Source organism: Wyeomyia smithii, chromosome 2 (genome assembly GCF_029784165.1).
Source record: "Wyeomyia smithii strain HCP4-BCI-WySm-NY-G18 chromosome 2, ASM2978416v1, whole genome shotgun sequence".
Classification (NCBI taxonomy): domain Eukaryota; kingdom Metazoa; phylum Arthropoda; class Insecta; order Diptera; family Culicidae; genus Wyeomyia; species Wyeomyia smithii.
In genome coordinates, this window is record NC_073695.1 from 158,672,220 (window position 1) to 158,686,764 (window position 14,545).

The 14,545-nt window shown below is 42.8% G+C and overlaps 1 protein-coding gene across 3 annotated transcripts in view; it reads left to right on the forward strand.

Annotated features, from left to right (window-relative positions):
* The window catches only part of LOC129721824 (uncharacterized), a 240,622-nt gene that overhangs the window by 114,910 nt on the left and 111,167 nt on the right, over positions 1 to 14,545 (forward strand). The window contains exons 1-2 of one of the 3 annotated variants that reach the window (XM_055674841.1): positions 11,435 to 12,595; positions 12,653 to 12,919. The exons of 1 other annotated variant lie outside the window; for it this stretch is intronic. In XM_055674841.1, the coding sequence (XP_055530816.1) occupies positions 12,869 to 12,919 (51 nt within the window). In that variant the 5' untranslated portion in view covers positions 11,435 to 12,595; positions 12,653 to 12,868. Of the gene's footprint in view, positions 1 to 11,434; positions 12,596 to 12,652; positions 12,920 to 14,545 lie in introns of those variants that run through there. One more of the 3 variants, XM_055674842.1, reaches the window with a different exon arrangement.

Consider the following 14,545-nt stretch of genomic DNA (forward strand, 5'->3'; position numbering starts at 1 on the left):
CTAGAATAATATTTCATAAATTTTGAATTGTATTTTCGTTGCTTCTGGTCTTTGAAAACGCCAATTCTTTGAAATCAATTTCTGAAAATTCTGGCCTTAAGACATTTTCTCAAGCGGATTTAAGCGCTTAACCCATTCCCGGTGGAGAATAATTAGTTTTTACCTCACACAATGAAAAATTTTACAATCACCGTTCAACTGCTAGCAACCTTTAAATACAGGGGTGCTTCGCGCATCATTCATTCAGTTTTTATCCTTTATATATATATATATATATATATATATATATATATATATATATATATATATATATATATATATATATATATATATATATATATATATATATATATATATATATATATATATATATATATATATATATATATATATATATATATATATATATATATATATATATATATATATATATATATATATATATATATATATATATATATATATATATATATATATATATATATATATATATATATATATATATATATATATATATATATATATATATATATATATATATATATATATATATATAATTATGAGCTGAATTAGGAACAATTGTGTGTATTTCTGTCATTCAAAATATTTTTTTTCCGTTTTCTTAAGCATCTCTTGTGGCTCAGTTATTGTCTCGATAATATAGGAAGGACTTATTTGATACCATTGTTTTCCTTACATGGTATTGTTCCATATATATATATATATATATATATATATATATATATATATATATATATATATATATATATATATATATATATATATATATATATATATATATATATATATACCAGCTGACCCGGCAAACTTCGTCCCGCCTATTCAGTGTTAAATTTAATAATTTCAAACATCGGCCATTTTTGGCTGATTTTTAGAAACTGGAAGTTGCTATTTTACAATTCATAATGTTGTAAATTTTTTACCTCTAGGTGTCATTCTGGCTCCGAAAACATTCATATTGAATGGTATTTGATCATTTTAGGCTGTTTGCCAGCCACCGGAAGTCGCCATGTTTGAATTCAAAATGGTGTCTGTGATCGATTTTTAGCTTCTGTGCATCATTCTGGTTGCGGAGATACTCATATTGGATGGAAATCGACCTTTTTGGCTGTTTTCCAGAAACCGGAAGTTGCCATCTTACAATTCAAAATGTTGTCTGAGGTCGATTTGTGACTTCAGTGCGTCATAACGATTCCGGAAATACCCATATTGGGTGGTATTTGGCCATTTTCGCTGTTCTTCAGAAACCAAAAGCCACCATCATTGCCGACGGGTGGTATTTGGTCACTTTAGGCTATTTTTCAGAAACTGTAAGTCGCCATCTTGAATTTCATAATGGCATTTGGAGACAATATCTGGCCTCTGAGCGTCATTCTGGTTAAAGGAACATCCATATTGGGTGTTATTTGGTCATTTTCGGCTGTTTTCCAGACACCGGAAGTCGCCATTTTACAATTCAAAATTTTGTCTGAGGTAAATTAGTGGCTTCAGTGCATCATAACAATTCCGGAAATACCCATGTTGGGTGGTATTTGGTCATTTGCCGCTGTTCTTCAGAAACCGGAAGTCGCCATATTTGATTTCGAAATGGTATTTGGAGAAATGTCTGAAGAAGGAGGGGTGTCAAAACATTATGGACATGTTTGTTACACCTAAAAACATTCACCTGCCAAATTTGGTTGTATTTTCTTGATTGGTTCTCGAGCTGTGCGAAATTTGTGTTTCGTTTGTATGGGACCCCTTCCTTATAGAAGAGGGAGGGGTGTCAAACCATTATGAATATATTTGTTACCCCTAAGAACATTCACCTGCCAAATTTGGTTCCATTTACATGGTTAGTCCTCGAGATGTGCAGAAATTTGTGTTTCCTTCGTATGGAACCCCCCTCTCACATAAGAGGGAGGGGTGTCGAACCATTATGGGAGGTGAAAGGAAGGTTTTGTTATTGATGACCGCGCCTGGTTGGTTGGCGTGGCAAAGCATTTAACGCAAGAATTACAGGTGGCTCCAACTGCACTTGCTCTCGATACAACTCGCGGGGTGCGAATAATCGTAGCACGTTGTTGCAGGATTGCTGCGATTTGTTGTTGCTGGGCTTTTAGCTTCTCAATTGCGTTCGTAACTACCCCCTCCTCAAGTTCGAGCCGTCCCGGGTCGACATTTGGTTGCTGCTTTTTCCTAAAATTGAACATTAGGCAAGGATTGATGTTTCTTAGAATTAGGATTATTATAATGAAGCAAATCGCCGTCAACAGAGATATTCCTCCAAACGTTATCCATAGATTGAAGCGAAGGCTACTTTGTTGAAAATAAACGTGGTCTAACTTGCTTCTATTGTTGATGACTGTGTCGTGGAATTCCTTTATATTAGGTTGGTTTTGAATGGTCCAATTGATCAAAATATTGTGGGATGCTCCATGCAGGTTTTCTGTATCCACCATGGTTTCCGAATTATGAAATGTATGGTTATTGAATTTAACCGTACACGAATTGAACCGTACGCGAACTTGATGGTAAAATTGCCAGTGATGGTTCTATTATCGGGTCCACAATTGGATTCTAGTGTATGATTTTCAGCGTTTGATATGGTGTTTTCGTTCGTTAACTGTTGGGTAGTTTCATTTTTGTGAACTGAGGTACAACGTGATTGTTTTCCCAGTATTAGTGGTCTAATGCATTCATCTTCGAATTCTTTAGTGTGAGATGATCTCTGTACGAAGTCTTCGGGCTTATCTGTTTCGAAAAGTTTTGGTCCACGCCGTATAATGTAGCTTGGGTACGATTTTATTATTTGATTATTTACGATCAGCGGGTATATCCTCACAATTGCAGATGTTGAGTTTCCCAATTCTGGAACATGGAGTATGTACAACAAGTCTCCTTCTTTCACGGCAATTTTCGGTGTAACAAACTGTAGGGCTTCGTCCGGAAAATTTATCTTCACTCCTTGGTCTTAAAGAGCGGTTTTGATCGCGTTTATTTCTCGTGTTGATAAAATTTTGTTTTTAATAACGGAAATTCTGCTGAGGGTGATTGCTTCCTGGATATTGTCGAGAAGTTCATTAATGACGTCCATGTTCAACATTGTGGTAAAACTAATTTAAGTTAAAAAAAATTACTTACAAAAAGACGATGTTCTCTCGTCTGAGTTGGAGGTAGTGATTGTGTTTGGTGTCGTCTCTACGGGTTTGTCCTCAATTCTTCGATAATCCGTCGTTGGCGTCCTTAGCGATTCCGATATTCCCTCGGAGAAGCACTGATGACAGGAACAAACACAGGGCGAACGAAATCAAACACAGTTCTTAAACCGACTGCGCCAGTTATAAGCTTGCAACAGTTGACGTTCGGATCGACGTGAGAACGACCTGCTACTTTTACGATTTAAATAATAATGATTTATTTTTCTTATAGAAATGTTGCACTGCTCGCGATTGTCGTCGTCGTCGTAGCTGTCCAAGGGTCATTATGCCCATTTTGCAAAATCGGCACCCTCGGTGCTATCGCATCGATAGTTAGCGCGCTGAGCTCTGCTGCAGAGTGGAAGGTTTTGTTATTGACAGTGGTGGGCACCATTCCGCTAATTCGCTAATTAGCGACGCTAAAATTCAGTTAGCGATTCAGCGATTTCGCTAATTTTTGAGCTGGTTAGCGAAACTGTTAGCGTCGCTAAAATTTTGGCCTTCGAAACGCTAATCGCTAATTCGCTAAATTTTGTGGAGAAGCGACAATAGAAATATTTAGAAAAACTGTGAATTGCTGATAGCGTACGTAAATTGCTTCAAAAATAAACATACTTTACTGCGAAAGTTACTTTTGCCAGTTTTTTTACCCTAGAATGGAGTTCCAGTACAAGCCACAGGAGCAGTTTGAAGAACAAGCACAAGGTCTAGATTGAATTTTTGGCACACCAAGAACTTTGGTAAATTGCAATGCGCTTGAAATTATGACAACTTTGATTCTACATTTTCGATTCAGATAATAATTGAATTTCTATGAAAACATTCCTAAGTGTATCTATTTTCAATGCAAGCTAAATAACTTTTGTTATTCTTGTAAGTAATTGTTTTCGTTTGTTTAACCAAAACAGATCAAAGTGGTCCAAATCTTAAAAAACACGAGCAATAAATATAGCGATATGACTATTTACATATTAAAAAGTTAGCGATTAGCGAAAGTTCCGCTAATGTGGGTGTAGCGTTTAGCGATTATCGAGCTTAATTTTCCGGTTAGCGACTTAGCGATTAGCGTCGCTAAATTTTCGGTTAGCGGTGCCCACCACTGGTTATTGATGACCGCGCCGGGTTGGTTGGCGTGGCAAAGCATTTAACGCAAGAATTACAGGTGGCTTCAACTGTACTTGCCCTCGATACAAAATCGTTAAAAATTTGTCCACGTGGTATGTGGATGGCCCCTTAGGCAATGCCAGATCATTCTGCCAGCCGAAGCGTTCAGAATGAATTTTTTGCAGGTTTTTTCTAACGACATTAGAAATTATGTTTATTATCTTTTTGCCTCTAAACTCTTTATGGAGTAAAGTTGTTCACCGAATTTTGGTTCAACGCTAAATCGTTTCCTTAGACGGTGTAAAATCTTAAACTAGAAAGTAAGCAGTGCGTAAGAAGACAAACGTGTACTATACGGGCTATACGACGCTCAAGTTTTCGAATGAACAAAATGGATGAGAAGGCTTGAATGAAAACCAACGAACACCACCACATCCAGAAAAATAATGAATGAATCTGCTACGAAAGCTCTGGGGATTGAGATCTGCGTACGCTCGCGGCCACATGGTCTCTCTCAAATTTCAATGATATCGAGAGAAGAATCAGAAAGGCAAAACGAAATAGGTGAAAAGACACTGAAGAGAGGGTGTATAATAAATGTTTTCTCTCGTAGCCATCAGCTTTTCGTTCAACAATGAGTTTGAACCAAAAATGTCTTTTTTACGTGTTTGAACGACGCTTGGATCAAATGAAAGGCCTGAACAAACGGTAGTCATTAGCATTACTGAGTGTGAGTTGCGTTGCGTGTGAGTTGTATGGCGTAGTTTGAAGTGTAGCCCATCAGGTTACATTCCTCACGGCTCATAAGATTCCATTAAGTTGACAACAGAATAACCATGCTCGGGATAACATAACAATTACCAATAAATTACCTTCGATGATTTCTCATCCACTCCAAAAATGTGAAACGGTTAACTTTTTGTCTGAGATTGTCTACAGTTTGAACAGTGTCCTACAGTCTACAGTCTACAGTGTCCTATAAACAGTTTGAACAGGTAGACGAGACGCATATATATATATATATATATATATATATATATATATATATATATATATATATATATATATATATATATATATATATATATATATATATATATATATATATATATATATATATATATATATATATATACATATATATATATATATACATATATATATATATATATATATATATACACGGTTGTGATATCGGGTTCGATCCCCGATCATGTCGAGAATCTTTTCGAACTGCAATTTTTTTCGACTTAGCTCTGGGGCACGGTGTATCGTTGTTCTTATCCTACAACATGCAAAATTACTAAAACAATATCGATAACGAATTTTCTCAACTAATCTGGTTGATCGAGAACGCTACTAGAAGGCTGCAATATTGTTGTGCTGTATACAGAAAATCATCTTCAAACATACATTTTATATTTTAACATAAACAAACATTCAAATTAAAAAAAAATAACATGTCTTCGCTTTGAATTTTGATTTAGATCCAAATCCAGCATAAAAAGTCATAATTTTGCATGTTTCACGTAGTTTTGTGAATAATATCTCAAGTTTTAGTAATCAGATACTAATTATTTTTCCTTACATGTCTTTCCTGAACGTTGACAAACATATTAATGAAAAAATAATCACATGTCATCGCTTTGAAATTAGCTTTAGAGGCAAATTCAGCATAAAAAGTCATAATTTTGCAAGTTTTACGTAGTTTTGTGAATAAAATCTCAAGTTTTAGTAAACACCTGTTACTTTTCTTCAAATGTCTTTCCCGAACGTTTACAAACATTTCAATGTAAAAAAAATCACATGTCATCGCTTTAAATTTTGATTTAGAGGCAAATTCAGCATAAAAAGTCATAATTTTGCAAGTTTTACGTAGTTTTGTGTATAAAATCTCAAGTTTTAGTAATCAGATACTTTTGATTTTTCCCCAAATGTCTTTCCTGAACCTTAACAATCATTTTCATGTAAAAGAACCCACATGTCACCGCTTATTTTTTTTATTTAGAACGATTTAAAATGATGGTGGTGACTGTACACCACTGAGACGGAGGCAATAACATCAATAAAATCAAGCGTTACGGAATTCCATTTTAATATAGTATATATATATATATATATATATATATATATATATATATATATATATATATATATATATATATATATATATATATATATATATATATATATATATATATATATATATATATATATATATTTTTTTTTTTTTTTTTTTTTTGTTTCAGGTGAAGGGAAATTTGCATCCAAACCCCTGAGGTGACCAACCTCAGGGAGTGTGGGGTTGGTTTGAATCAGTGACCGGACCCACTAAAACCCCTCCAGTCTCCAGCCCATAATACTCCCCGGGACCACCGCTAGGTATTGGTGGTGTCTGGCCCGCTCACTACCATCATGTCGCTCCGCGCATGCACAAAACGAGGGCACACGAAGAAGACATGCTCAGCAGTCTCTTCCGCATCAGCGCACTCGGGACACATGGGGGACCCCGCATGCCCGAATCTGCCTGAAGCAACCATGACCTGACATAATCTGTGTCAAGTGGAAGTTAACTTCTCCATGGCGCCTCCCGACCCATCCGGATACGTCCGGAATAAGTCGATGCGTCCATCTACCCTTTACGGAATTGGACCATTCCTGCTGCCATCTGATCATCGAGAATGACCTTCTGGGGCCTCGTATACCCCTTGTGTCACGTTGATCGAAGCATTCTACGTCCTCCTCAATGGCTATGCTGATAGGCATCATGCCGGACAGGACGCAGATTGCGTCGTATGACACTGTACGGTACGCGCTCACAACCCTATGGCACATGAGCCTGTAGGTACTTTCCAGTTTACGACGATGACTGTTGGTACCTTACGCTTTGGACCACGCTGGCCCACCATACCTAAGTATGGACGAAACCACGCTGGCAAGAAGTTTACGCTTGCTGCCATATACCGCTGAGCTATTAGACATCATTCGAGATAGTCCTGCAACGGCCGTTGAAGCCCTCTTACAGGCATAGTCGACGTGACTCTTAAATATGAGCTTGTCGTCAATCATAACCTCTAAGAGCTTCCATAACCTCTAAGCAACCATAACCTCTAAGAGCTTCAAGGAACGCCTTGAGGTAATGGTGCAGTCACCGACTCTGACCACCGCCTGTTGCTCTAATTTGCGGTTGTTCACAACCGTAACCTCCGTTTCATGGTGCGCTAACTACAGTTTCCTAAAGTGCATCCAGTCTTCGACCTTGCGTATGCAGTGCGCGGCCGTCAACTCGACCTCTTCGATCGACTCGCCGTAGACCTCTAGCGTGATGCCGTCTGCGAAACCGACGATCACAACCCCTACAGGGAAACTTTAGTTTCAACACCCCGTCATACATGACATTCCACAACACCGGGTCCAGGATGGAACCTTGCGGTACCCCTGCGGTGATTGGGACGCACTTCTGACCCTCCTCCGTGTTGTAAACTAGTACCCGATTCTGGAAGTAATTTTCCAAAATCTTGTACAACGACACCGGTACGTGGATGCGCCTTAGCGCGAGCGCTATGGAGTCCCAACTGGCGCTATTGAATGCATTCTTTACGTCAAGCGTGACGATTGCGCAATAGCGAATGCCCCAACTCTTACGCTGGAGTGCTACCTCTGCCGTCTTGGTGACAGAGAGAATAGCATCCAGCGTGGATCTACCTTTCCGGAAGCCGAACTGGTTACTTGCCAGACCGTTTACACCCTCTGTGTACTTCACCAGTCTGTTGAGGATAATCCTCTCAAGCACCTTGCCTGTAGTGTCCAGCAGACAGATAGATGTGTATGCCGATGGGTCCCCTGGCGGCTTCCCAGCCTTCGGCAACAGTACCAATCTCTATCGCTTCCACCTGTCCGGAAAGAGGCAGTCATCCAGGCACTTCTGCATGACTGCTCGAAATAGATCGGGGGCCACTTTCATGGCCGTCCTGATGGCCAAGTTCGGGATTCCATCCGGTCCCGATGTCTTGCTCACCTTTAGGGAGTTGGCGATCACGATGAGTTCCTCATTCGTAACCCTTACCTCCTCCACAACCTCGGCACGGCTGCCGTCTCTCACGAATTGGATGCCCGGCAGGTTGGCCGACCATCCCTGGTCTGTGTCTGAGATACTGGAACGTCGGACGTGAGACTCAGCAACCGGAGGCCAAGGATTTGGCTTGTGGCGTGGAAAGAGTCCTTCGATGATACGCTCCAGCATCGCTGGTGATCGCTCTGCAGGCGCCAACACGCCTTTGGTCTTCGCCATTACGACTCTGTAGGCGTCACCCCACGGATTCGTATTGGCACTCGCGCATAGCCCTTCGAAGCAGGCCCTCTTGCTCGCCTTTATCGCATTTTTAAGCGCCGATCTTGCAGATCCGAGTGCTACACGGTGCTCTACTCTCTGTGCATCGGTACGTGCACGTTGCAACATCCGTCTTGCACGAAGGCACGCGCTACGGAGGTCCGCAATCGCGTCGGTCCACCAGTATACCGGTGACTTACCATTGCTAGGTTGGCGGGTCCTAGGCATGGTGGCGTCGCACGCTCGCGATAATGTGGCAACTAATTGGTCAGCACTCGGGCGGAGCCAACTGCCCCCCTCGCGCTCTCTTCTCATTGCTTCTGCAAATACCTCGGCATCAAAATGCGATGTTTTCCACCCGCGGATGGTCGGAGTATTGGCTCTATCCATCGCCTGCCGCCTCACGTTATGGACTACGCTATAGCAGACCGACTGGTGGTCACTATAGGTGTAACCATCGTCTACCCTCCAGTTCACGATCAGTCTTGGGCTGGAGAACGTCACGTCGATGATCGACTCCGCACCATTTCTGCTCAATGTACAATTGGTTCCAACGTTAGCCAGATCTAGGTTGAGCTTTGCCAAAGCTTTCAACAAGATCTGACCCCTCCGGTTCGTGCGGCGGCTTCCCCACTCAACAGCCCAAGCGTTGAAGTCGCCCGCCACTACTAAGGGTGTTAGTCTTGTCAGCTCCATAGATAACAAGTCGACCATCTGGGTGAACCTTTCGATAGACCAACGCGGCGGAGCATAACAACTGCAGTAGAACACTCCGTCCACCTTGGCAACCGTGTATCCTTCATCATTTGAGGTTAACACAACCTCCTGAACCGGGAACTTGCTGGTCGTGCATATGGCCACCGTACTGGACTTATCTGCAACCCAATTACCGTTTCCGGGAGGAATGCAGTAGGGGTCCGATACGATTGCGATGTCCGACCGCGACTCAGACGCTGCTTGGTATAGCAGCTGTTGTGCCGCATAGCAATGGTTCAGGTTCAATTGTGTCACCCTCACGCCCGTGGTTTCGTGGCCGCCTTACCGGCTGGGCACCGTGGACCTCCCATAAAGTGCTTGGCGTCCCGTTTTCCAGTACATACCAAGCACTTGGGAGGCTCCCCGCAGTCTTTAGCTTCATGGCCAGCACCACCACAACGCCTACATAACTGGCTCCTATCGCGCCCCTTGCAGGTCCAGGACTTGTGTCCTCCCTCGAAACACCTGAAGCAAACGTCCGGCTGGAGTATGCTCATGGGACATACTGACCCGCCAACCTTAAGTTTGGCTGTCTTCAGGGCCAGGGTTGCATAGGCCGATGCAAGCCGGAAAGTGGCCACCTGGGTCCCCGCTGGACCCTTACGGAGGCGAATTACCTCAGTGGCTACTTCCACTCCGCACTTCTTCTTGAGGGCCTGTGCAATATCGCACCTCTCGGTGATTTCATCCAGGTTTTTGAGCTGGAGTGTCACCTCTGAGGTGAGTGCCCGAATTTGCACATCTTTCCCGAGGACCTGCTCGGCTACCGTCTTGTAGGCAGCGCTCTTGTTTTTAGCATCCTTACGGAGCTCAAGGATCATCTCGCCGGTGCGAGAACGACGGATGGTCCGCAGATCCGCTCCTAGATCCTTGAGCTGGGTTTCGCCTCTCATTTTCTTCAAGACTTCGGAGTACTTGGACCCATCCGTCTTGAGTATGAGGGCGTCACCCCTGCTTCGCGCCTTCTTTCCCATTTTTGGACGATTTTTCGCCTTCTCGTCGTTGCGCTTGCTGCCTTTTTGGCGCTTTCTTCCTCCCACGGTAACCCAAGGGTTTCCCGTAGCTGCCACTTCGGCAGACTTTTCGGCGAACTTGGAGGCCGTTGGTGTGCTGCTCGCGGGCTTAGCACAACCAACCGTTTTTTGCTGTTCTCGGGGGCTTACCCCGGAGACTGCTTTGCTCTTTTTGCGGCTGACCCTGAGGCGCAAACCGCTGCAAACGTGCAGGTGTCCGTTTGGACCGACTTCGTCGCCCTTTCGGTCCCTCCGTTGCATTCTTCTCTGCAGCCACCGCTGTTGCCTTGAGCTCGGCGTGCTCCTTCGCAGCATCGACGGAGGACCGAAGCATGTAGAGAGCCTGCTTCTGGTACTTCGTCGTGTTGGTGCGACTTTTCGCAAACTCGATTATGGCATCGAGCTGCTCCGACAGCGCTACTACCTTCGGTAGCGTGTCTCGCTGTCTTCCGACCGCCTTTATCAACAGTGGACCAGCCACTGCGATGTCTTGCGTCGATCCGGTAGGCGTACTGCCTTTGCCGTCTTCGCAGGCGTCCTTTACTGCATCTGTCTCCGCCTTTCTCGGCGGAGACCTCTGGATGCCTCCTCGTGCAAACGGGTTTTTCAACCCATCTGCGCCCATTTGTTGATTTCTATCTTCATTTAAATCCATTTTTGTTAATTGGGTCCCCCTTCCAGCCGCTATCCTTATCCATACTGGAGTGGTCGCCTATCTGGTGTAACGCGGACGATTGTCACGCGTGCGGTAATTCTCGTTCTGAAGGAACTCAAACGGTTGACTTAAATGCGCCACCCCCGGAGAGGATCAACCGTCGTGTTGTATTTGCCCGGCAAGAGATCTCCTTTCAGGGCGGATTCAGTAAAAGAACCCGAGCTGTGAATCGCGGAAAGTATGGCCAACAACCACCAACTTAAACGGCTATCTGAAAATTCAACGCCAGTGGAAAAAACGCAGAAGAGGTCTTTGAAACAACCCGTCGCTCGGCCAGTTAGCAAAAAAAAACACCACCCACTAGTTTATCATCACGGGGAACAGACTCCAATCAAACTAGCCGTTTCGGTCGGTAAGGTGGGTGGAGGGGATTGAGATTCCCAAGCAATCCTTACTTGGAGTAAAAAAGAAGAAAACGAACGAACCGCAACTGGACAAGCGACGTGAAGTTCCTAACAGACCGAACCAATCAACAGGGGTAGCTTCTCATATTCGCCAAAATGATCTCAACTGATTTGTGGGTTTACATTATCGGTAACATCGGTACATAGTGCACTTGTTTATTTTTAGCTAATTTACACGCTTCTTTATCTTCGGCCTTTGCCGACCTCTCCTCGAATCTACCTACTGTCTCATCTCTCACTTCTTTCCCCCTCTCTATCTACTGACCTATCGTGTGCGGTTTTAGTTCTATCGATTTCTAATCGGGCCTCTTCGTTCGAACGGGTTATTTCATTATATCATCTTTTATGACACTTTACATGCGCATGTTATGAAAAAGGTTTGAGTACTCACTGACCGTAGACCTTTGTAGTGCTCGGGAGCATACCTCGATGACTGACGACGGTGCGACGAAACAATGGCGGCGGTGCGACGAAACGATGGCGTCGCTGGTGGTTGCGATGACGCCGACGAGGGACGTGGTAAATTTCGTTCCTGTCGATATGTTGAAAACGCTTGAAGAATCGACGGGGTTCGGACTGAACCGTGGATGACCGTTAGCCAATTCTAAGCCGTGGCGGGCAAAGCGATCCTGGTTTCGCTGGAAGTGGTTGACAAAGCAGCACGTTCCACGTGCATCGATAGAACCGTTTCCTATGGTTCACTTAGCGGTGGTGGGAATTGTTCGCTTATAGACGAAAAAGCCGTTTGAACGGCTGTTCAAACGCGTTAGGGCGCGGTGTACGAAATTATTTTTCAATCAGTTTTACCTTTTATTTTCAGGCCTTTCACGCACACGATACCGCACAAACTATTTAAGTACTTATTTCTGTTTCCTATCTACGGGGGGAAAAACATCACTGTTACTGGCTAGACTGTAAGAAACTTCACTCACTTTACCTAATTATTTTATATCACTCGACAACGCGCGGATCCAACACTCCACTTACATTCGCGAACCAGGTTAAATAAAGCTGGACGCTGCGAAAATCCCTCAGTTAAATAGTGAGCTATCTTTGGGAAATTTGAACCGGAAGTACGTTATCTAGCCGAAACAGGACAACGACCTTTCTTTTTTTTTTGTCGTTTACAGGTTCTCCCAAAAACCAATTCGTTGTTAATCCGGACTGGCATCTCTTTTTCGTTCAAGCCGTTTAAATTAAGCCATCTCAGATTCTGCCGACTACTAAAAATTCCCCTACTAAGAGAGATCTTGCCCGACGGAGAGAATACCGTGGAAAGACGGAATAAAGATTAACCGAGTATCCTCTGGTTAAGTGTTCACGCAGCAGGGACTTTCATAGAAGCTATGCGAACCGCAGCAGAGAGCCGCATAAGCTTTGTACGTTCGTTCGAAAAGGTGCGTGTCTGAGATATTTGCATACTTGCGTCTTGTGCCATTCATATCTAGATATTCGATTTGAAGTTGGTGTAATAATTATCACCACAATAGTGAACCAGAATACAACGAAGATTTTGGTGAACAATACGGATAACAAATCATACTATAATAATAATTCCTAACATTGAAATAACTCTAATCATGCATTTGTACAATATCTATATAAGTCAAAATGTGACCATGTTACACTGGTCCCATGGTAATCTATGCCGGGGCAGTGAGGCCCTGGCTAGGGGCGGCTGCCATAGCGCCTTATGAGCAACTATGACACCCCCGACCGGCGCAAGTCAGGAAAGGACATCTGATCCCACTCCTGCCCGGTTCCCACCGGGCAATGAATTTGGAACGTACTGGAAGGCCTGCCAGGTTTTACGGGACGGAGACCCCTGCACCGGTTGTTGTCTCGCCGTTTCAAGCCGTTGTCACACGACCTTACTAAGGGAACTCGGCGCAGGTGCCAGCCCAGAATCGTGGTACGAGAACAAAATCCGACTCTTATCATATGGCGTTGCGACCAGTTGCCGTAATTGGGAACTTACTGGCATCAATCCCAATGGGCGAATTAGTGCATTTGGGTGGTGGGAGCGGCACTATTCGCTCCGGCAGAGCTGCTTCCAGATAATGTGGCTTTTGCGAGAATTCGGCGGCCCAATGCCTGAGTCTCACCACAACCTAGGCTAGCTCTCGCTGATGGTCCGGGACTGCTTGCTTGCAGTGAGCACTTCCGTGGCCTACGGTAATCGCCAAATACCGACCCGTGGTATATCCCACAGACCGTTATTATAAAAAAAATGCACCAAAGAATCTGAGTACACCGTTCGATTCGTCAAAAAACTGGTTTTAAGGAGAGGTTTTGTACAAAAAACTCTATTTTGTCGTGTACAACGTACAGATAAGACATCGCAATATTCAGCAATTGTTTTTCTTTTAAAATTTTCCACAACTTTGCTGAAGAAAGCAATCTGATCTATTGAAAATTAAAAAAAAAATTTTCATCTCACTTTAAGGTGGATTGATCGAAAAACTAAAAACGCCAAAAGTAAGGCCTTGTTCTATGAAACAATTTTACTGAAGACATGGAGTACATGAAATCAATTTTTCACAGTCAAATCTAGGACGATCACGATTTTACGAGTTTAGACCACTGTGCACTGTTTCGAATAAATCTTTCCACCAATTGTTATTGTCTTGAAATATAACCCTTGGAATGAGTAGAAACTATTTTGGAAGTTGTTTCATAAAATGGTGGTTGAAAAACGTGCTTCACAATAAGTATTTCGTCGTTTTTTGTACTTTACAACCTTCAAAAGGGCATTACTCAAAAATGTACCGTACGATGATTTTGAAATTTTGACCAGACATTCTGGACGTCATAACGAATCGAATGGTGTACTCAGATTCTTTGGTGCATTTTTTTTTATAATAACGGTGTGTGGGAGCACCGTGTCTGCTCTGTTTGGAATTTTATAACAATTTCTTCTTACACGATTTGATAACAAATAATAATCGAACATTTTGCCATGTTTAGAGTACCTATAACTGGTAACATCTATATTTGAGAAGGTTATATTTCGTGACGTTACA